The following is a 23,691-nucleotide window of genomic DNA, read 5'->3' as shown; positions in this document are numbered from 1 at the left end:
CTGTTCCTCATGCAGCCTAATACTTGTTTTTCTTTTTGCCTATTCTTGCGTGCTGAAAAGATGTTTACATTAAGCTGTTCGTGACTCTTGGTCTTTTTCCTAAGTGGTTAGTTGATTGCAGCTCAATAATGTTTGAGTAGTTCAAATTATTTCTTGCACTTCATGTTTGTAGTGATCTCAGTGTCTACATACAGCTTCTGAATTGTGTCCAATCTGGGGGATTATTAAGTGTGCATGCTCCATTCCCAGTGTAAGTGCTTTCCTTCTCTTGCTTCTCTCCTTTTCTAACTGGGGTTGCACGAGCTGATTGCAAGGAAGGGTATCAGCAGAGGATCATCCCGGGAATTGCTCTCCTGTTGAAATGAAATTCCTCTAAACTTGGGATCCCCCAGCTGTGAAGTGCACACCGTACTAGAGTATCGGATGGGTTGCTCCAAATGCCTTTGTAGAAGGACTTAACTGAGCTGCATGAGATAAATGCCTCCATAGAGACAGTACTTACAATTTTTTTTTTTTTTTTTTTTTTTTTTTATCTTGTAGAGGTCCTTTCACACCCCTATGACTCTACCCCTCTTCCAGCTCAGGTGAGCTCCCCTTCTGAGACACTTACCCTGATTAACTGCAAGGCATTCAGGCTGATGCGTGAAGAGGTGGGATTGGATTTGACTTCTGGATGTTAAGGGTGGTATTGAGGACTGAGGTATGCGAGAAGTGGTAGGAAATGTGGGAGCTGGGAGGTTTTTTGGGGTCCTAGGTAGGCACGTAAGGATTTGATGTGCTTTAATAGAGGAAGAAGCAGTTGATGCAGCACATCTTGCACTTGTGCACACATGCCTTTCTGGTAGACAGCATATAACTTGAATCTGTTTAGCCAAGGGTGATAAAACAATGTTAAGAAACAGGTGGTAGGAGAATCAAGCTCCATGGAAGAAATGTAGTTTAGCAAACAAGGGCATATTCTGTGCTAGAGAGCTTAGCGCCACCCATGTTGTTTTTATAGCAGCAGAAGGGAATGTCTGGGCTGCAGTTCTTGGTTCTTATTTTTTAATGTACTTCATTAAAGTACTTTTTTGTAGTATAAAATGCATGAGCACTCCTTGGAGCAAAGAATTCTTTTGAGCAGCAGACTGCCTCCCCTATTCCTTCATGTGCTTTCTTTTATCTCGTGAACCCTCTATTGTTTTATCTGATCCCCCTTCCAGCCTGGCTAATGAGTTTGTTCTGGAAACTGAGAAAATACACTTCTGAATCTCAGGTCTAGAGTCCATCTTCTCTTTCTTTAGCCCTTTAATGAGCCATTTACATATAACCAGAGAAACTAGCTGAGGCACCTGATGTGAAGGACCGGCTTTGAGCTGTGGATCCCAGCACCTGGGAAGAAGGTGGGAGTTGAGATATTCCCTCCTCATTAACCCATCAGCTGGTTTGAGCACTGCCTCCTCTCTTTGAATCCTTAAACCTCTTGATTTTCTTGTCTCTAAAGTGTAAGACTTTTTCCATTGGTTTATGGGACCAGGGAACCTCAGAGGATGCACCTGGTTCAGTGCTGCAGCTGGAAAGTGTCTGTTATCATAGTCCCTCTCCTCAGCCAGCCCAAGGCTCAGATCAACCTGCACAGCCCTACCTGGTGCGTAGGGCTGTAAACTGGGAGAAAGTCTTCAGCACAATGCCTTGGATGCCAAACTGAGGCATAGTGGTAAGAGGGGACTGGATGTGCAAGAGGACAATGGCTGCATGAAATGGAAGCTTCTCCAAAAGCCGTATCTCTGCAGACATCCAACCTCTGCTATGGGCTGCACATCCATGTGCCAAAATATCCCAAGATCCACAAAATGCCAACAGAAAGAGGATGCTGTATGTGGGTAGAGAATTCACACAGATTCTGTTGCTTTCTGGTAGGTGCTGCTGGGAAGAGGTGAAGTCTCTGGCTTTGGGCAAATAGTGCCATCACTGATGCTTTGTATTAAGAGGGCTCATTAACTCCACAGAGCTGTTTCTGAACATGAAAAGTCTTCTTTTCACAGTGCAGGAGTTTTAACTGTGCCCTGGCTAAAGATTACCTCAACCTGCTATAAATTGAGATGTTTCACTAATTGGTTTCTTGGTTCATTAGCCAAATTGTGAGTATGAGGGAAATGGAAAAAGCTCAGAATGAATTTCCTTTGCAATCCTTTAATTTAAATGGTGAATAATAATCCTACGCTGAACAAAACATGTTATGTGATTTACAGTGATGGAGTTAATTTTTTTTACTTTGGGATCATTTACCACCTTTAAAGCTTTGTGGAAAAATAATCCTCAGCTCTTCCTCATTCTGGCACGGTGTGACACCAGGTAGGAAAGTATAATTATTAGAGTATAATGTAATAATGTCAAATTTTATACAGAAACTGTGTCATGGGATTTCCTCCTCATGTATTGCTTTAAGGAGTGAGATAACTGAGATAAACGGCAAAAATATTTTTAAAAGTCAGCTTTACTGTAATGGATGCTGTGGCTCTATTTCCATTGCAGCCATGTAACAAAAATACCATGTGTCCCTAGTTTACTCTTTCCAATGCAGTGCATTCAGCTAAAAATCAAACCCTGAGCTGCCGAAGGGAACAAATTCCACTAATTCATCAAAGGGAACGCTGTAGAATTTAATCTGTTTTATGAATTTTCTACCATTGATTGTTATGGCGTGACTGGGGCACAGGAGGTCATTTGTGAGCACTGAATTGCTAGTTGTGTGACAGTAAAAAAAAGAAGGCTAAAAGAAAGGTTAAATTAAAGAAGCCGCTAGAAGCTATTTTTGTAAGATGAATGTATATTATCTAAATTAATGACAGTAAACCCCCAATTAGCTGAATGTTGATGCAGGATTACAGCTTTATAAGGTAAATACATGTTTTCTCAAGCCAAAGAATCGGGTAAGGAAATGTTTAGCCTGCAGCTGTAATAGGGTTACAGGTAGATGAACATTTTCTGTGTTTTGGGGCACGGTGACCTCACTGCTGTGGCTGACGGATCTTTACAATAAATCTGTCGTTGCTTCCTAACAGCAATACAGACTATGAAATTTCTGACCTTGTTCTCTAGAGTTTCCTCCCATAATATGGGATGGGCAAAAGTCTTGCATATTCCACTTTCTTCTAAAATGCTGTTTATTCAAAAAGAGAGATTTCTTCTTTGGCCCAGCACATCTTGTTTTGGCACAAATAAGTTTGAAGTGGAACCTCTAAACTTGTTTCTGTTTGGTTAATTTATTGAATTCCTCTGTAAATATACATCAAAGGGAACAGCAGCTCTGAACTCCTTTTGTTGTGGTTTTTGCAATTTATACATACTAAAATAATTGCATAATGGAGTTATTTGAACAATTTACTCCTTGGAAAGGGGAGAATTTTCTTGCAGGTTGTCTTTATGCGAGAGGTGGGTTAATCTCCTAGATGTGTCTTCTCACGGGAAAGCACTGCAGTTGCTCACATCCATGAACACTTGCGGTGTATTATTTAGCTGTGTATAGTTTACCGTCATGGCACTGAATATCAGAAAAAAAAAAAAAAACAAAAATTGATCTGTAAGAAAACCCAACAAAACTCCCCCTAACAAACAAAATCCCACCCGAAACCCCCCCTTTGTATTATTTCTTAAGGTCTTATTTTCTTAAGTATTTCTAAAGGATGCCCACAGTGCCTTTTATAGAGGCCCTGTGATGGGAACATAACAGCAACACAGGTGCAGAGGAAGGATCCACTTACATCATTATCCTGATTCTGGTCATTTGGGTTCACGATTTAATTATGCGTTGTTCAGAAAATATATCTTCTAACAGAGGTGTCTCTACCCTGTAGCTTCACGTTTCCCCATGCCTCTTCCTAGGCATCTTTTGAAAGATGTTTGAGATTTTTGCAGATCTCTACCATCTTGTTTCTTTTTTTTACTTTTGCTGACAAGTCCCGACTTATTTAGTGTCAGTATTTTGTGGCAGTAGTTCCCTTTCTGGGTCAGTGTGGGAAAGTATTAGTTCTTAGTGTGCTTCTGCTGGTTTAGGATGGAAATTGAGCGTAAGGAGATTTTGAGGTACTGCTGTGTGTATTTTGTTTATTTACCTAATTTATATTTTCCTTGATTCTTGGCTCTGCTTCTTTGTCAGCCTGGTTGGTCTTCTGTCATTTCTATATGATTTCTACTGGTTTTTTTTTTTTTCATAGTGTCCATTGATTTATCTTAATCCCAACGTGCTTCCAAGATGCCTGTGACATCAATATGCCTTTTTTAAAAATAAGCAGACATTCTGAATTACAGCTTCTATGCTGTATGTTCTTATTTGGACTCACACAGTTTGTGTTGCTTCAGTTGCTACTTTTATGCTCCGTGTATAATTGTAGTCTTCCTTGTCTTGACTGTTCTTTGCAATTTTATTTTTTTTTAACCTGAGAGTGTCCCTCTCCACTCTGTTCAAAGATACAGAGGCTTTTATAGCCAATTTTTCTTTAGCTTTTAGTTGGGGTGGGAGGGGGGAAACCATAAGAAAAAAAAAAAAAAAAATCAGCCAAGAAAACTCTCTCAGCTTTAAAAGCATTAGCTGTGCTGTTCTATTCTGGCATAGATGGACCCAGGCTTTCTCTGCAGGCCTCCTCCATAGTCCCCACGGTTTCCCCAGTAAAGCTCTCCTCTGTCCTCCTCTCCATTGCGTTTTCCTGAACAGGGACTGCTCTATTAGGGTGGGACTTTTTTTTTTTTTTTCCTGTGAGGGTTTATCTTTTTTTTTCCTGTCCACCTCTGTCTTTCCTAGCTCATCAAACTGATTGAGGAGAGAGTCCTGAAAGCTGAGAGGTATTTCCAACACGTGTAATCAAAGACAAATAGTTATATATGTTGCTTGACCCACGTCACCAGCTGGACACCAGCCCACCTTTTTCATAATTCATTTTTTTTCCTAGCTTTGATCCCCACTGGTGTTTATTTTACATTTCTAGCAATCTCTAAGAGACATTTAGCAAAGGCTTTGGATATAAGGTGAATTCCAAAACCCATAGCTTTTCCTCATATTGTATTTTCAAACTGAAATCCTCTTGAAAGGTCACTTGAAGGCTTGAAATACTTGAGCGTTTAGATTGTTGTTGATTTTTCTCATGGTGATTGACTAGCCATCAAGCTCATCATGCTCTTCTACTGGAAACAGAGTAAGTGGTTACTTTTTCTTGTAAAGAAAGAGCCCATTGAACTTCTTTGATAAAGCTGCTGATGGAACTGCATTATGGATATCCACAGAAATGACACATGGGTCAGACCAGATAGTGTAGATCCAGCTGTGCATAGGAGAAGCCGCTTCATATGTGTGTGCTGTGGTTAGTTAAAGGAAAACACTGATCCATTTTGAAATGCTTATGATGGCTGGTTCATTTTCACAGACCAGCATGGCAGTGTTTGAGTTACGATAGCTCTACACGTTCCCAGTGAGATGCCATGGTGGCTTCTTTAATGTTGGTGACTGGTTTGTATGGGTCTTCCTGTTGAGTTGAATGGTCTTGGTCATCATGCTAATAACATGTGTTTAGTTGTATAGTTGACTGTGGATGTGTTGTACAGAATAATGTATTTATAACTGGAGGCTTGGTTTGATAGCCTTTTACCAAATCTGGCTGAAATAAGGACAATTGAGTTCACAGTTCTACAGGCAATTCCAAATAGCGTAACATTTCACAGACATTTTATGGTGGATTACAACACTGAATTGATTCAGGAATGGCTGAAGATGGTTCTTTTATAAAAGAAATAAAAATATAGCCCCACCACCATGTACAAGGATCAAATTGTTTCTGAGACTTTAAAAATGTAGAAAAAAAAAAAGGTACCCTGAAGTTCCTGGCTAGATGGGATCTTCTTTCAGCATTGACCTGCCTACATGTGAGTTTGATGCCGTTTTAATTAGTCCTTTTTAAGCAGCATGATGAGGCGTGTAATCTTATATATATATATATATATATGTAGTCTTTTCTCTTTGAGATTAGTAGTGTATTTCTGTTGCTCCACTCTTAGTTCATGGCCTTAAAACCCTTTTCCATTTAGCTTCCAGGCTTTAATGATCCAGCTCTGCATTGACAAAATAATGCAGAATATTGAGTTATGGTAGAGAAATGTTAATATCATAGAGTGATTTTTCTTTTTTCTTTTTTTCTTTTTTTTTTTTTTTTTATTCTTGGGAGAAGATAGATCATGTAAATGAGGCAATCATTGCTGAGAAGGTATCTTAAAATTTTTCATTACTCCAGTACAAAGTGCCAAGCCTTTTTAAGAAAATGGAAGATGGTAAGTGCTTTATGGAATTTAGTAGCAAAGATATAGTAGCTCGGTGTATCCCCTTTTGAAAAGCTGCAAGACTGTGGGTTTTTTTTTGTAATGAGTGAAAAAGTAAATTGTATATTATTTCTGCAAGAGAATTAGCTTTTATTTATTTAAGACAATTAGTGTTTATTATAATGTGCATTTGGAGAAACAGATTTAAAACAATCCATACTCTTTTGGATTTATGATGGGGCTTGTATGTTTGGTTTTCACAATTAAACCTTGTGCCTAAAAAAAGAACTATTAAATATTCTTCACTTCTTATTAAATGTTCTTCAATTCTGTATAATCCTGTATCATCTTCTATTTGGCAGCTGCACAGCAGCTGTTTGCTCACTGTCTTTTGAGTAATTCTCTTACTGTTCCAGAGAGTAATATACCTAGTTTATTTAGAGAAAGGGAATATGTTTCATATTTTAAAATCCCTTTTACTGCAGTTACTGCATCTTTGTGGATTTAATTAGGTCTCAGTCCCTTCCAAATCATGTAAGTCAAAGGTCCCATCTTACTTGTCCCTGAGGCATCATTACAAAAAGTCCCCAGATGGAGCCTAGTTTCTAACTGATGACTTTACCATATAGGGGCTAATTACTTCTAATCTTACACATTGATGAGACTGTATTTTATGTCTCTGAGCCACTGAAACTGTAACTGCCAAATTATCCTCTACTGTACTATGTGGGTTATTTTGCCATTAACTGGACTGGCTTCACAAATGACAATCCCTTCCTGCCAGGCTCTTGCATTTTAAACCATAATTATTTCTGGCACGCGGTTCCATCCGATGAGCCCTTGTTAATCCATGTTACGATCTCGGATAAGCTGCTAGCACCTGGCTGATTTAGGCCAGGAGAGGGTGAGCAGAGTGAAGCAGGGGAGCTGGGAGCCCGAGTCCCGGGGAGGCGTGCGTGCTGCTCTCCGGGGCTGCAGCCGCCTGGCTGTGCTTCACTCAGCCCTGCCTTGAACCGCCGGCTTTTTCTTTTTATGAGCAATAACCTCCATCAGATATTTAAAAGAAATGACTCAACGCTTTCACCTTCAGAGAGGGAAAAAATGTATTTGGAAGTCTATAATGCATGAAGGTGTTGGAAGCCTAATCTAGTATAAGCTGCCTTCAGTCAGCCCTCTTAAGCACCAGGGAAGAGAAATGAATATCTAAAAAGCAGCAAATAACTACAATTGCACTCTGATTTCATGGCTATATGTGATAGAGGTCAGTAACATAAAGCTGTTTATTTCTTCATACAAAGCAGTGGCTGTTATCATAACTTGCTGTAGGCGAAGGTTTTGGAAACTCCTCATTCAAGGAGATATTCTATTTTATTAGGGCATTACTTCATGCCATATAGGCTTTCTTCCCTGCTTCTTTCTCTATTAGCTCCACCAGGCTGGGTCAAAACTAACCTTGGGGTTAGCTTCCCAAAGGAGTTTATTCCAGGAATCCGAGTATGAAGTTATAATAATTTAGGTTTAGTATATTCCAGTTCTTAATCCAGCTCTGCCAATAAGTAGCTGCTAACTGGAAGTTTTGGTTAAAAAAGCAGGGGGGTTGGAAGAATAAATTTTGGAGATGATGAAACTTTCCCTTGGCTAGTCTCAGGGAAGTCAATAGCACCTTGCTGATTTAGCTATTACTTTTTAAAAGCAACAGGGAAAGAAGTTGGCAGCGCTGTCTGGAGGGAAAACAAACAAACAAACAAAACAACTAACACCGAAAAACAAAACAGCAAAAAACCCAAACCCCAACCTTGAAAATCCTTGTGCTACCATTATGACTACTACAGCCAGAAACAATTACACCCAAGGTACAGAAATATTTTATGCTTGATTTCAGAACTTTATTTAAATTTTTTAAAGAAGGCAACAACCCACCACCTAATCGTGGATTAATAAATTCTCCTTAAATGTTGAATGAAGTATATAAACCTGCATTTATACAGCTATCAGCAATAACATTCTGGCCAAGGTGTTAATCCCAGCATTACTATAACTAATGCAGTAATACATTTAGAGTAATAAGATTGCCCTAAATCAATATGACATAAACCAGACTGATCTTCCAAAATAATGTTTTCAGCCTAAGGTTATCAGAAGCATTTTTGACCTTTTATTTTGAAAAACACGAACGACTTGCTGGAATTTTTGTTTCTTCTTTGACGTCATAAATGACTTCTATCCCACCAAGCATCTGAATAGGATACGTACTTAAGAGTATATTTTAATTTTTTTTCTTTTTAAAACGGCACTATCCTAAAAGCCTGGTTTTGGATCTGTTTAAAGGAGGCCAAAACCTTTAACAGAAAGGAGCATAAGATTAAGCCTGCTGTTGTGCCTGCTGCTGCAGGTCTCCCTGCAGTGCATCTGGGCCTAGCATCAGTATGTGCTATAGGATTGCAATTATCAGAATATATTAAGCAATGTACAAAAGAGTAGCCCTGAACTTGTTTTTCCTTTCTCGCCATTATTTGAGCTCAGTCTTTTGAGCGATTAAAGCAGCATGTGCTAATCCTCTAAAGTTGGCTTCAATGGCAGGATTTTAATTTACAGTAAATACTTCTGTTCTAAAAATTGGCCTTTTAGTCTCAACTCTCTTGAATAATGCAGTACTCATAGATTCAATACCTGTGTATACACATCTGTTTATCGTTCTCACTAAGCAGATTGCATGTATGTATCACGGGAAACAAAATGCAGGATCTCTAAGCTCTAACAGGAGAATAGACGTCCACGGTTTAAAATAAAACGTTACTGGTTTGTGACGGTGTTTGCCTCCTCGGGGAGGGGCAGCTGTCAGAGCGCTCTCAGCATGCATTTATATGTGTCCCAGCAAAGGCCAAGCTCTTCATTTCATCTTTGGACACAAAAGTCACCAAGGTAACTTTTTTGAGTAGTAAAAAGATGTCCTTTTTTGAAATGTAAGAAAAATGTCCTTTACAAATCAAAAAAGCAAACGGCAGAGCAGCCAAAACTCCATCCCATCCTAAAAAAATATTTGAAATTAACTAAAGTAACTTCAAGTAATCCAATGAAGACATCTACCTGAGCCTATTGGTCCAAAAAAATTAGGATGAAAAGAAGATGTAGCTGTACTGTGAGAAAGGGAGGGTACATGCTACTCAGAGGGGAAGAGAAATTGTTATTTCTGGAAGGTGGGACAGCATCGCTGGTGGAAACAAAGTAATTCACTGGCCTCTCACAGCTACCTGCAGTGGGTTTGTGGCTGGGAATTTAGCCAGGACGCCATCCTAAAACAGGGAAGTGTGAGGCCAGCAGTAGACTGACAGATGCACAGTGCCCACAGTAGGGTGTTACCCAGTAGTACGGATGTGGGGTGAAAAAGTGGGACTGTATTTTCACAGGGATTCAGAAGCCAAGTAGAACTGGTTATTGTGTTTTGCTGATACACGTTAACTAAGTCAGTTAGTGCAACTGGCCGTGAATAATCCACTGGCAGTGCATGTGCCAGTCCATTTCAAGGAGGTCGGGTTAATAATTACAATATATTTCATAAAATTCCAACTGTTGCCAAGGAATTCTTTGGGTCTTTTGCTCGGGCTAGAGAGGGTGAGAGGGGAGAGTTGTGCTGTGTCATGAAAGAGTTCAGCTGGGAGCCAGCCCAAAATGGAGAGTAGAGACCTCAAAACACAGCTCGCACAGGGCTGTAGCAATGTAGATAGGCTGTAGAATTTTATGTCTCAATTAAATTTCCAGCTGAAACTTCCCTAAGCGAAAATTCCACCTGAACTTCTCCTTTACCAAAGCATCCAGGCTTGTACTTGCTCTCTGCACAAGGATGAATCTCCACCACTCCCGAGACAAATTTTGTTGCTCTTGGCTTCAGACGGACCTGGTCGCGTCCCACCTGCGCATCGGTGTCGCCAGTATGGGGTTGTGAGCTCTTAGCATACACCTTGTTGTGCTTGAAAATGCTTGGTAATGTCTTGTAGGTCATTTTGCAGCTTCTAGCTGGAGGATTTAATGGTAGTTAATGTTAGAGAGAATATCGATAATGACTGAAGAGGTTTTTGAAAGCACACTCAGGAAAGTCTGTCTCAGGTAACTGGTGGACCTGAAGAGACCTTTGGGATCAATCTCATCCCAAAGCACCCAGCGGAAAGACTGAAATTGAGAGGGGCCAGAATTTGGCTGGGTGAGCTGTGCTGGATGAAGAGTGCAAGTTAAATTATTTAATGGCTTATGTGTTGGCTCTGAGATTGTCGTTGAACAGAACAACTGCAGGATGAACAAAGTGGTGGTGGTTATCATCTGTAACAACTTAATTTTTCCTTTAGCAGAGAGTCACTTCAGCATTTCATCATTCCAACCAAAGCTGTTCAGTCATTACTTCACATTGCTTTACTCCAGGTATTCTCTGTAGTAAAACCTGGGTATCCAATGCTGTGTCTATCGTAGTAGGCACATTTAGGAAGGTGACTACTCTGGTAATGATTTGCTATGTGACTTTAAACAGGACAGATGTTGTACATGATTATGTCTAAGGTACAACAATACCAGAGTCAAGCAGATACAGCATTATTAGATTGGCCTCCAGCACTTAACTTTTCTTTAAGCCTCTCAATTTCCATAATGTTAGCATGAGATTTCCATATTTTTTTAGAGAACGAAAACAAAGAGATTGAAAATACATGCTAACAAGAAAGAGATCATTTCATGAGCAGCAGAACTGATGAAGCCGATGGGTCGGTTCCCTGAGACCCAAGTATCACCCTGGTGCTCCTCCCTCCTCCTCCTCACATCTCCTTGCCCATCCCCTCTTCCAGGTGCCCCCCGTGCCTCCTCGCTGCTCCCAGGGCAAGGAGCAGCACCTGCCGTGAGCAATGTGGCACTGTGGATGTCCTGCCTGCCTGGTATGCGTGGCTACGAATCAAACTGGGGAGACCCCATGAACTTGTTTCTGTCGCAGCTTCTCATTTCTACAAAGCCATTGATTTTTTTTTATTTTTTTTTTTTTAGTAAGCTTGTCAGAGATCAGCTATCGACCCTTCTGTCATGTTGCTTGAAGCAGCCCACAAGCTCAAAAGCCCCAGGTTAGATGGACAGAAGGATAGGGCATAAATCAAATTCCTTCTGGAAATCAGGCTAAAAATTTGATCCAGGTAGAGAGTACAGTGCAAAAGAGTTGTGGTTTTGTTTTTTTTGGGGTTGTTTTTTATTTGGTTGTTTTGTTTTTGTTTGGTTGGATTTTTTGTTGTTTTTTGTGTGTTGTTTTTTTTTTTTTTTACATGGAGTAAATAATAATTAGGAAAAAATCAGGACTTTGAAAACACAGGGACAGCTTTCCTACAAGCGTAGCTGTGTCATGCTATCCAGCATACTCATGCCTGAGAGAACGTGACCTTTTGTGTTTGGCCCTAAATCAGTCCTGGTGACCTCATCATTAAAATGTAGCTCCTGGGGGACAACTAATGTGAAAATAACTATCCACATATTGAAATACTTTTCAGATTGGTCTTGCATCAAAATGTGCTGGGGTGTGTGTGTATATTTCATGAATGCAACGCTGCAGAGCAAGGAAGTCTTGCAGCAAGAAAATGCATTTTCTTATCCATCTTTTGCAGCTCTGATCTTGCTGAATGCAGTAATTTGGGATCTGAGCTTTTAGTTTTGCTCAAGAAATGGAATATACAAACAATCATGAGGTTTGGGTTGTTGCTAGGCAGCAGGTTATTGCTCCTTGGAAGAGCGGCCACGGCTGCCTGGTCCGGCTAGGCTGCTCGGCTGGGGGGGGCCAGGGGGTGCTGACAGCTCCCAGCTTTCCTCTTTCTCATACAGGTGACATCCACAGCCAAAAGAGAGCTTGAGAATTCTATATTTCATTCCTTGCCAACCAGTATTTAAAAGATGCCAAAGGTTAAGATTCTGAGTTCTTTAACGTTTAATCGTCGATGCCAAGCTTTTCTGCACCCTCCATTTCTGAACTGAAAGCCCGAGTGATTTTTTTTTTTTTTAAAAAAAGGCAATTGCCAGTTATCTTTTGTTGAATCTGGTGATAAAACTAAAATCCACCATGCCCTGTTTTATGTTTGTATTACTATGTTTTTATTTTAATCTCTAGCATGATCTGTGTTTCTAAACCTGTTGCAATGGAATTCAGAAGAGCTAATTCCAAGATCAAACAAAGCACGGCTGTATGGTAAAAGCATGCTGTGAATAGCGATTTGTTTTTCACTTTCCCTTCAAAAGTAGGTAATACTTCACCAACCAAAAAGTTTTATGTGGTAGAATAACTACTAAGTTCAGCTGTGTGAGGAGGAGTTAGATTTAGAGTCGAGGCAAGTCAGTGGCAACTGAAATTAGTGGGATCTGCACAGTGTTCTTAAATTTTTGAAATAAAACTATTTGTGATCAAACTATTGACTTAAACTTCTTAGGCTTCATACTTATTTAAATCTTAGCTATTGTGTTTTTATCCTTGGAACGCTGATGATTTATTTTTTTTCTCTTGGCTTTAGCCTACTGCATCCCCTATTATCAAGCAGTTTCTGATGTCAGTAATCACAGCAGTTAATGTGAAAGACTTTCCAGGAAGAAATAATATCCCAAGTATTACACAAAAGTGAATGCTTCTATTATACAAAAGTAACATGAAAAGTCTATATTAAATCTGGCACGACTGGTGTTCCACTGAGTGTAGTTCCGTTGTACAATTCATTCAGTGTCAAATTTGGCTCATGTGAACATCCTGTTTCTTTGTTTTTTTGGAAACAAAATTGGACTAATATGGATGTGTGTTGGAATCGCTACTTTGATGTCTTGCAAAAGCATCTGTACCCACGCACACATCATTTTCTGGAGCCACCACTATATTAAGAGTATTAAAAGAAAAAAAAAAATCAATAAAGCAAATGCCATTGTTAAGCAAAAGCATGGGGAAAAAATCCCTGCAGCAGGATATGTACTGAGTCATAAAATGCATGCAGAACAGACAGTGCACAGGTTTTCTCTTGTCCTCTCTACAGTTTCTTGTTTTAAAGTTATGTCCGTACAAAAGCAGATAAACGTAAGAAATGTTGAATTGCTGAGGCCAAACTATTACCTCTAGCTCTTATTATGCATAAGCAACTTGAGCAAATGTGCACATTTTGTAATCGCTACCAGTTATGAGTAACACAGGTGGAATTTTTATTTACAAAACCCATTTGCACCATCGAATTCTGTGTGTACTATGACCTTTACGTGAATACGTGTAATGGCACTAAAATAACTCCATAAAATATACTTTCCGGCTGCAGAAATGCTTTTTCTTTGTTTGCTTATGCATAGTATTTGTCATGTTTGCTGTCACTTAAGAATTTTCTGGCTATTTCAAACATTCTTGTACTTTCAGAGATGGATGTGGTCACTAAAATGCGGATGTCTTAGTAACACGCTGTGAAGGGGATTCGGAGTGGTGGAGGATGCCTTACGGTAGCTCATTGTGTGTGAAATATTTCTGTTGGTTACATCTTTATTTTGAGATTGCGTTAGGTTCTCAGTGGTCAGTAAGCCAAATAATGTTACAATCAGTACTAATGAATCTTAGTGCAAGGATCTGAACCAGGAATACTGTTCAGAATGCCTTAAAATTAGAGATAAGTGGAACCTGAAAAATGTAAATGTTGACGTTGCTTGGACTCGCCCCCTTTCTTTGTCTCCTTCTTTGCTGTACAAACTTCAGGCACATCTAGTGTTCATATTTGGATGTTTTATTCAAATTTGTCTAACCCAAAAGTCAGTGCTACATATTTCTTATACGAAACAGCCTCCAACAACGGTCTCTCTCTTGGTTTTTCTCCTCTCCTGCCTCCTGTGCCATGTCAGTGACAGACTTTCAGAGCCTCTCAGCACTTCATCTCTATTTTTGGTTGCCACTGATCTGCCTTTTCCTGCATGGTCCCAAACATCACATCCAGGACAAAACCCCTTCCCAGTGATTCCTCTGCAGATGATGCTTTCAGAGCAGCTAAGATGCCATAGGAGGACTTGTTTAAAAAAATTTCAGATAACTTTTTGATATCATCAGCTTTCCAAAAGGATAAGATAGGCACCACGTAGGAACTGTAACAAGAAACCAGAAGTGTCATCTCCCTTATGCTGCCTCTTACCTTGGTTTGAGTGTAGAGCACCTCATACAAGAGCCAGAGTTTGCCAGGATTACCTAGAAGGGAGTCCTCTTCTTCTCCCAGGAGAGTTTGGGTTTTTTGCTGCTTATACACAATCCCTCACTGCTTTGCAAAATCCTCCTAGGAAAATGTGTCCAAATTATGCAAAAGTATCTATTTCCCAGAATCATGGTGAAATATATGGGCAATATCCCATTTCTTTTAGCAGTGCAAACTGATGGGTGGAAGCCAGTGCCACCAAAGTGGGGGGAACCGTGGAGCTTCAAGACCTTCGTTGCTTGGCTCATCGGTGTTGGGAGATCCTGTTTCCAGTTCTTCCTCTTGCTGCCACAGGAATAGGAACCTATGACATTTATGGCATCTCTTCCATTTCAACAATGACCTAATGAAGAAAAATCATGAAGGAGAATGATTTAGCTATGAAACACTATTATCCCTCATGATCCACCCCAATTCTCCATGCCTTACAGATATCCTCCTTCTAATACCCTGGGTTTGAGCTCTCCATTTCCCTCCTACTACATTTTAAAGATCTCAGAAGAGCTCCAGCAGGTAGCTCCAGTGACAGACCATGTTATTTAGACTGAAGAAATCAGACCTATGTTGGTTAAATCTTGCTGTGTACTCCCATTTGTGTCCTTGGCTCGAGTTATGTCCACACAGCTGGGCTTTGGCAGGTTTGGTTAGTCAGTGCTTCTAGGGATTGAGATTTGTTAGTGTAAGCTTATGCTGTCTAGAGAAACCTAGGAACGTGTTCCTCCCCATACCACTTAAAATTATATATATATATATTAAAAAAACAAAAAAAAACAAAACTTGGAAGAAGAGGAGAAAGAAAAGGAAGAAAGTGAAGAATCTGTTGTATTTTGTCTCTGTGTTTGTGATGAATATGCTGGGGGTGATTCCCCACTTTATTTTATAAGTGAAGATAAAGAATAATAGCAATGCATAATGAAAATACAATATTTTTTCTCTCATGCATGGGTTTCAGGATATAATTCCTGTGCTCTTTCTAGCCCCCTGATGAGCACCTTGCTTCTAATGGCATGGATAATGAGAGATTTATGACTTCTGGCTTTTTGATAGCAGACCAGAACTCATTTGTCCGTTCCATGGCAGATCCTGTAATCATCTCTGCAGGCAGCCAGCTACAGCTTCAAGGTGTGCAAGCAAGGAAAGATAATTCACTTAACAAATCTCATGATGCTACTTGTAATAGAAGAAAATCCATCCTGACATCTTAAAAAAATATTTTTCTGTTTTGTTTACATAATGAATCCTGTTCAGACTGAAATGATTTCAGGCTGTTTTGCTTACTCTGATTTGAAGATCTTCCCAACAAAGCTGCCTTAAAATACTGTTATCTTTGTGCAACTGTGTTCAAGTACTTTCTTTTGTGGTGAAGTACTTGTTTGTATTGGTTTGGCCTTTTTCATGACAAGAAGGGTTTCAAGGAAAGCGTTGTCAGCCGCTTCCACCTCCTTTAAGTCCTTATTGCTGTCTGACCCCCATTGTAAGTAGGTGCATGCTCCTTCCTATAAGAAGTTCAGCAAAGATGCTTTTACAGAACCACTGTACTCTCCCTCTGTCATCCTCTCTTGATGGGTAAGTACTGTCTGGTTTTTAGCTGTGTTCAAGCTACCAGAATGACATCGTGTGCTCCTGAAGTCTCTTAGTGAAAACTGCTGTCTAGTCTTACATCAAGGTTGCTGAATGTCAAAGGTTGCTGGAGTGCTGCGTCCAGCTCTGGGGCCCCTGACATCAGAAGGACACGGACCTGCTCGAGCGGGGCCAGAGGAGGCCACGGAGATGCTGGGGGGGCTGGAGCCCCCCCTGTGAGGACAGGCTCGGAGGGTTGGGGGGTTCAGCTGGAGAAGAGAAGGCTCCGGGGAGACCTTAGAGCGGCCTCCCAGGGCTGAAAGGGGCTGCGGGAAAGGGGGGAGGGACTCTGGATCAGGGGTGTGGGGATAGGACAAGGGGTCACGGGTTTAAACTGACAGAGGGGAGATTTAGATGAGATGAGGCAGAAATTCTTCCCTGTGAGGGGGGTGAGGCCCTGGCACAGGCTGCCCAGAGAAGCTGTGGCTGCCCCCTCCCTGGAAGGGTTCAAGGCCAGGTTGGATGGGGCTTTGGGCAACCTGGGCTGGTGGAAGGTGGCCCTGCCCGTGGCAGGGGGTGGGACTAGATGATTTTTAAGGTCCCTTCCAACTCAAACAATTCTATAATTCTAATTCTGCAGAGATAAAAATACACCTGTTTTTCATGCGACTGTAGGAGAGTAAAACCCATGTGTGATTACGGGGCTGCCTTCCTGCCCTGCCTGTGCCCCGTCTTCAGCGTGATGCTGCCTTCAGACCATCATCAATGCAACACCTCAACTCTTCTTTGAACTTAACAGCATAACATCCTTGAGGGATGGTAAGATTGTGCCTGTGCCAAGGCTTTCTGGAGATGCATCACTCTACTAACAAGTAAACACAACATTGGTCAGTTGACTCCCTATAAATCAATTTAATATCAGCAGGAACTTTGGTGTAAGGTGGGATTTTCAGTGTTAATCTGCCTCTACTTTTAGTACCGGGCATGTGAACTTTAGCTTCATTGTTCAGTTTTATTTTAGATGACAATAGTCTCTGCAATTTTATGATATTCTTTCTTTATGACACATGAAGACCAGAAGATGTGGATTTGGTTCTAGTGTTCATTCTGATTTGCCTTTCATCTTAATGTATCTGTGATGTCTGGATGGTTTTTCTGGATGACTCACTTCAGATCTGAAGAAGTGAATTATGATCTCGCCCAGCCCTTACTGAGAGGGAGCATGGTGAATCTTTAATGATGACACTCTTCTCCTCAAAGCTTCCTCGGGTATTTGAATTTAAAAAGCCACGAGAATATTTAAACAAATCTAATGTTTTAAACATAATAAAAGAGAAATTAATTTCTCCAAGTTGATTTTAATGATATGGTTTATCTGCTGATAACTTACAGTAGGAATAATGCAGAGAAGGAGAAGAAGCCTTAAGAAATTTTTAAGTGTTGCTGAAGACATTATATTAGCTGAGTTTTTGCTCTGATGCCTGACCCTGCAGCCAAGCCACTGATGATGTCCTTTAGCTCCCAGGTCCCAAGTGAGGAATTTGAGCATTTTTTGGATAATCAACAGTGCTGACCTAGGAGCTGTAGGGACCCTGGCTGCCATGGACCTGGGAGGGAGCCCAGCTCCCCTCGCGGGTCTCTTAGATGGAGGGTTAAGGATCAGCAAAAAAGATCATTTTTTGGTAAAGTGGAGAGGTTTTCAAGTTTTTTCATACCAGGGTATTTGTTCTGTGATGCTGTTTTCTGGTGTTTTGAGGGAAGTGCTGGAGGTTCCTGGAGCCTCCAGAGAAGTTCATTTTGAGGTGATGCTGGTGGCTCAGATGGGGTGGCAGACCTGAGCAGTGTGGAGCGAGCAGGGCTTGCAGCAGAGCAGAGGAGATCAGAAGTGCTGACAGACGTTTGAAATTTGTCAGCGTATGGATAGTAACTGAATGAAATACACAACTTTCATGACAAAAACTGGAGATGAGGCCAGGGCCCGTGGTCTAATGTCATTCCAGCTCTGCCCAGTGTCACTCTGGGTGTCAGCAGACACCCACCCCAGTATGGCAGTCTGTATGTGTCTAGCAAAGACTTGAACCACTGGCAAAATAACATTATTCATGGGCTGTTTTCATGTGTGTCTCAAATTTTGTACCAAACCTCAGCTGGCTATGAACTGGGCTGTCCTGTGCATGCCAAATATTTGTGGTACGCTATTTTTCACCAGCACCCTCACCTTTGCAATCTTATCTGTGTTTTAGCAAGCTGATTTACAAGTACATCTTTTCTGAATCATTATCTGAGCCGGCTGCCAGTTGGCTGGAGGCAGACATCCAGGCACTCGAGACTGGGAGAATCGGTTCCAGCTGCACTCCGTAATTAGGAAAACCCTGGTCTGTAGCCGGATGTCCAGATGCCTTGCCAAGGAGCGTATCGTTTGGTTCAACAAACAGTATTTGTGAGGAAAAAAAATAAAAAGAGTGAAGATGCGATAGGTCAAAGTTCACGTACCAGCAGTTGCTCCTCTATTCCTCGTCGCATCTCCTGTTTGTAAGCTGGAGAGGTGGGTCACGGGGGGGGAGAAGGGAAGGTCTGGGGAGGTTAAACAAACCCTCAGGATTTCAACTCAGATAGAAATAAGTTTCTCATACTCCCCACAGAGATGGAAAGTACTTGAAATGCCATTTCTTTCATGCTTTCGCACCAGGGAAAAACTGAACTTTGAATTTCGTTGTGTAACAAGAGCTACAGTGCGATGTGTTTTGTCAGCAATGAAAATTTGTATGAAAACTCTGTATGTGACACATCTGAGCTAAACCCTTGTGGTCTCTGAAGTATCTTCATTTCAAACACAGATTCAAGCCCTTTTTAAAGGTTTGGGGGTTTGCTTCTTCTATTGACATGAATTAACAAATGTGAAGCTTCCAAGAATAGATTTAATAATATCATGAAAAATACCAGAGCTTTTGCCACCAATGCCATTTAATCTATCTCAGCAACTAGATTAAATGACTTGCCAAAAGTTTGAGTGTTTTCCAACAATAAGATTCCCATAGTAATATGAGAATGTCATTGCACAGGATATGGTACAAAATGCGATGCAAAACTCCACTCTGGAAGATTTAGCAAAGAAAAAAAAAAATTCCTCCTCTTCTTCCCACCCCACTTCTTCCTATCTCTTCTGCTCCAGAAACAGCTATTTTTTTAAGGTTAGACAAGCAAGAATTAACCAATCTATTCCAAGGGATCTGTGGGAAATTGGAAGGTCCTACCTACCGATTATTGCTAATCACCGGAGTTACTTTGATAAGAATAACTTACATGTTAAATGTAATCTATGGTGTGGACTTTGATAACTTGTTCTTTTTTGACCCTGTAGCACTCAGTCTTTCTCTTGTGCTGAAAATACATTTGCATTAAATTCATGAAAGGCCATCTGGCAAAACACACCTGCCTGGATTTGATTTATCTCCAGCCAGCCTTCTGGTTTCTCTTGCTCACTGGTTGACATTCACAAGTTGATGTTCTCCTGTTGTAGCTTTCCAGCTTAATCCGAGACCACTGTGGTTTTCTTATTGTAAAGCATTTGAGGAAAATTTTGATAACTTAGTTGAAGCTGTCTCTTTAATTACATCTTTTTTTAAATCAAGCTTTCTGGATTTTTTTGAGGTCTTGCCCTAACTCAGTCCAATAATTTCTTCTTTATCCTTCTCTGCAAACTATTCCCTATTTAGTTGTTTTAAAAAGTAAATAAGACAGCATATGTAGCAGCTCTTCATCGTGAAGGTGTTCACCAGTGTACTGATACACTGAAAAAAACCTTTCCATGAGGCTCACCCAGCGGTTGCCCCTATCCCACCGCTTGTGGATGCAGGTGGCTTTTGTCCTTCACAGAAGGCACAGCACCTCCTTCTCCTTGTGTACCACGACCAGGTGAGGGGCAGGCTCCAAGGGCATCTCTCCCGTGTTTTGTGCCCGCAGTTACCATGACCCAGTGCTAGATCAGGTTCATTGCATTTTCACTGATTGCAGCCGTGCATTATTCCTTTGCCAAAAAATATGTAGTGGGCCCCCTGCTCCAGCTATTTTCTGGATTCTCTTTCCTTCCACACTGTGGCTAATGAGTCCAGCTGTTTTCTCTGTTGCTCTGGACTTTCTGCTGCTCAATGGCAAAAGCAAACCTCTTCATGCCAGCTATGAATATACATAGTGGCACTGGCATCTTGGAGCTGTGCCAGTAAAGTATTAAAATGTACTTTAGTATTCTTTATTGAAGCAGAAGGGTCATCAAACATCCTATTAGTGTTTTGTGGTTGCTGCTGTGTCATGGGACTCAAGTTCTCTCGATGGGGGTAGACCTGATACCTTCCCCCTCTTCCCCTTCTACTTTAGCGGCACCCAAGCCAATGAAACCATTAAGCCTTCTATGGTGGATATGCTTTAATGAACACTTCTTAAAGCGGAGCTGATTTATGTTCCTTTGTTAATATAATGTTACATGTAAACTGAAATTCTGCTTAGTAAAAAAAATTATCAACTTCTGTGGCAGGCTGCCTAAGTGAAAGAAAAAAAATACGAAGGGTCTTAGCAATTGTGTGACTTGTTGCTAATAAAGCAACAGCTGGTTATTTCAAGAGAGTTTTTGAAAATCAGTTTTGGATGCTTATTACAAAATTGAAAGTAACGTAATTGCTGGCAGAACGGTGGACGGCAGACGTCATGTGTCATTGCAATAGCCCAGACTCTGTGTTATATAGAAAATAGCTCTGTGTAAAAAGATGCAGACAGACTAGTGCTCACAGAAAACAAAAGATGACAAAATCAGAGTCTGATGTGCTGAAGTAATAGTTATCACTGAAATAAAGTCATAATGTAGTAGAATGTGTGAATATGATTTCAAATTAATGTAGTTCTTTAAATGTGAAGGTGACTTAGTTCAAATGAAATCTTACTCGCAGCATCCAGCCCATTAACGTGCTGATTTGTGCTCCCAGTTCTGGAGTCTACACAAAAGTGACGTTTGTTGAATTCCACATTTCCCACCTTCCCCAATTCTTCCACACTTATGCCTGAAGGCACGGAAATCAAAGGCAGACATATTCAAGCTTTGGAGCAGCCCTGAACACACAGTGAGACTGTCTGCAAACGCATCTTTGCAACAGGATCCTGGGGTGTTTCAAATGCCTCTCCTGGGAAAAGGGAGAAACAGGATCTCTCTGATAACCAGATCCCAGTGCAATCAGATCGTTTACAGTAGTTCTTTCCCTCCTGCTTGAACTCCATTTAAAACCACATCTCCTCTAGGACAATGAAAATAATGTTACTTTCTCTGTTTCTTCCCCAGGATTGACACAAAAGCAATGGGGCATTGATGGTCAGAGGACATGCACAGGCCTTCAGCGGGAGAGTGCTGCAGAGAGAAAATCAAGATCGACCAAGGTAAAATAAATAAATTATGTTTAGATAGCAGTCAGCAGGTTTAAAAAACAATTGCTGATTGCTGAGCAGTACATTTGGACTTGGTTTGTTTATCTAGGCTTAGCTTAGGCAGCAGAAAAGCCAAATAAAATGATGGCTAAATGTTGTGATTTTGTGTGTTCTTGGGGGGGGAGAAAAAACTTGCATGTTTTGTGGGGGAAAAGAAGTTGTTCAAAACACCCCGGGAGAGGAAATCAAGTGGTATCCCAAATATCAATGCGGTCTGTCTCAGATGTTCTCAGGATAAAGCCTGAGGTTTTCAGTTCACCACAATTACTTTGTTTAAGTGTGTGTTGTTTGTTTTTTTTTTTTCACAAGATGCAGTGAAGCTTGAAAGCACTCAACGAGCTATAGGATCAGCTGGTCAAACCTTTAAGATCCATTTCTTTGCCAGAGATTGGGAGGATAGAATAATGCATATACTTAAGCAGAAAAAGGAAAAAAAAAAAAATACTGGTGCATGAGTTTGAAGCTAATCAGGAGCACTTTTGACATGCCTTTGGACTCTTCTAGAATGTCTCCATCTGTGCAGCCCTTAACAAAAGAAATAAATGTCAAGTTAACTACTGGAGCATGAGAGACGTATCCAAAATAAAGTATTTCAAGGAACGTTCTTTGGTGCCCTGTAGAAATCTTGAGGAAGTTGAGGGTTTTGGAAGGCGTGCAAAGGTCTTAAACCTGTAGGTAGAAGCAAATGCAATGCAGAAAATATGAGGCAAATATTGTTCCAAACCATGAAAGAAGCAAAGAAGGAAGAAAATGCTTTTCCTGGGGCTGTGAAATTATTGAATTGTCAAAACCACAGGCGGCTGGTTCAGAGAGTTGATAAAATTTACTTGGCATTTCAACTCATTAATAAACTCTTAATCTACCTCTACATATTTGGGTTCCCAAATCAGCCTTCCCAAGAAGAAAGGAGCCCGTTTTCTTGTTGTTTCCATGCATTGAGGACAGGACTGCAAGAATGGTTTTCCCCAGGGGCTCCAGTGCAGCGTCCTGACTCCAGCACCCAAGCCCTGAGAAGGATAACCAGGAGGTCACTACTGTCACTCATAGGGCTCTTTCTTGAAGAAGAAGAATATTATGCTGTCTTCCTTGAGGAAGAATAATATTATGTTTTGTGGAATGCTTGCCGAGTACTGGCATTGATTATCAGATAATAGACCCCAGATATGACTGAGATGAATTCATAACAAGCAGGAGCAGTACAGCAAATGGCACCCAAACTCCAAATGAAGTTGGATGAACTTTCATTATGAAGCTAATCCTCAGATTTTGCATGCCTGTTCGGTGGTTTTTTTTCTATTAGGATCGAGAGATCTAGGAACACAGGGCAGGAGCAATCTAATCAGCCAATTTACAGCAGCAGTGAGATTAGGCCAGATGCTTTATTGCATGTGACTTCTGTGACCAGCCGAGTGGAAAAAAATAGCAGGAGATTTTAAAGTCAGGTTTACTCTTTGTCAGATAGCTTTAACGTAAAAGCACCTCCTTTGTCACGTCCAGTGAAGTACTGTATGGTATATCAAGATAGATGTTTACTGTCATGGTTGGAAAAATGAATCTGGGCTGCTGTCAATCAATCTTGGACATATGTGGCTTTACATCACTGATAGGTGCCACTAAGTAATCCTAAGCAAGAGGGAAATAATGAATTAAAATAGTACCCAAAGCCCTTACTGGTGATTACATCACTCTTGTGGGAGAGATCACAGAGGAGGTTTTCCACTTTTATAGCTGTTGAGGTTGTAGGGCAGTCATGACCCTGGTGCTCACGTGTCCAGTGCAGCATGTGATGGAAAATGTGGACCTTCAGGCTAATGATTTATAATATGCTTAAATGCATTTTAATTCCAGCAGGCCATTGGAAGAACAATTTAGAGTCTGAAACTGGCAATTGCCTTTGACATGACCATTTTTCAACAAACATAGCAGCCACAAATACCAACTGCAACAATGGGTTCAATACTGAAAATAATACTATAGAATACACATTTTTAAAGTAATTTTTTTTTGTTTGCACCAGAATGATAAGGTTTTCCTTAAAGTCTCAGACAATAAAGAGCTGATTTCAAGAGCATGTATTTTTAAATGACAAAAAAGTTAATATGAATAGAAAGTTAAGAAGAAAACTTGAACTAAACTGTTTGGTGTGAGACATGGTAGATAGTTACAC

General features: G+C 40.6%; 1 protein-coding gene across 1 annotated transcript in view; it reads left to right on the top strand.

The window, feature by feature from the left end:
* Positions 1–23,691, top strand: part of C5H10orf90 (chromosome 5 C10orf90 homolog) — a 67,230-nt gene that overhangs the window by 10,677 nt on the left and 32,862 nt on the right. Inside the window, exon 2 of the mRNA XM_074908491.1 lies at positions 21,382–21,476. Within this exon, the coding sequence (XP_074764592.1) occupies positions 21,382–21,476 (95 nt within the window). The remainder of the gene's footprint in view (positions 1–21,381; positions 21,477–23,691) is intronic.

This window comes from Athene noctua, chromosome 5, assembly GCF_965140245.1.
Source record: "Athene noctua chromosome 5, bAthNoc1.hap1.1, whole genome shotgun sequence".
Classification (NCBI taxonomy): domain Eukaryota; kingdom Metazoa; phylum Chordata; class Aves; order Strigiformes; family Strigidae; genus Athene; species Athene noctua.
The sequence above is the reverse complement of the archived record's forward strand: the minus strand, read 5'-3'. Positions and strand labels throughout refer to the sequence as shown.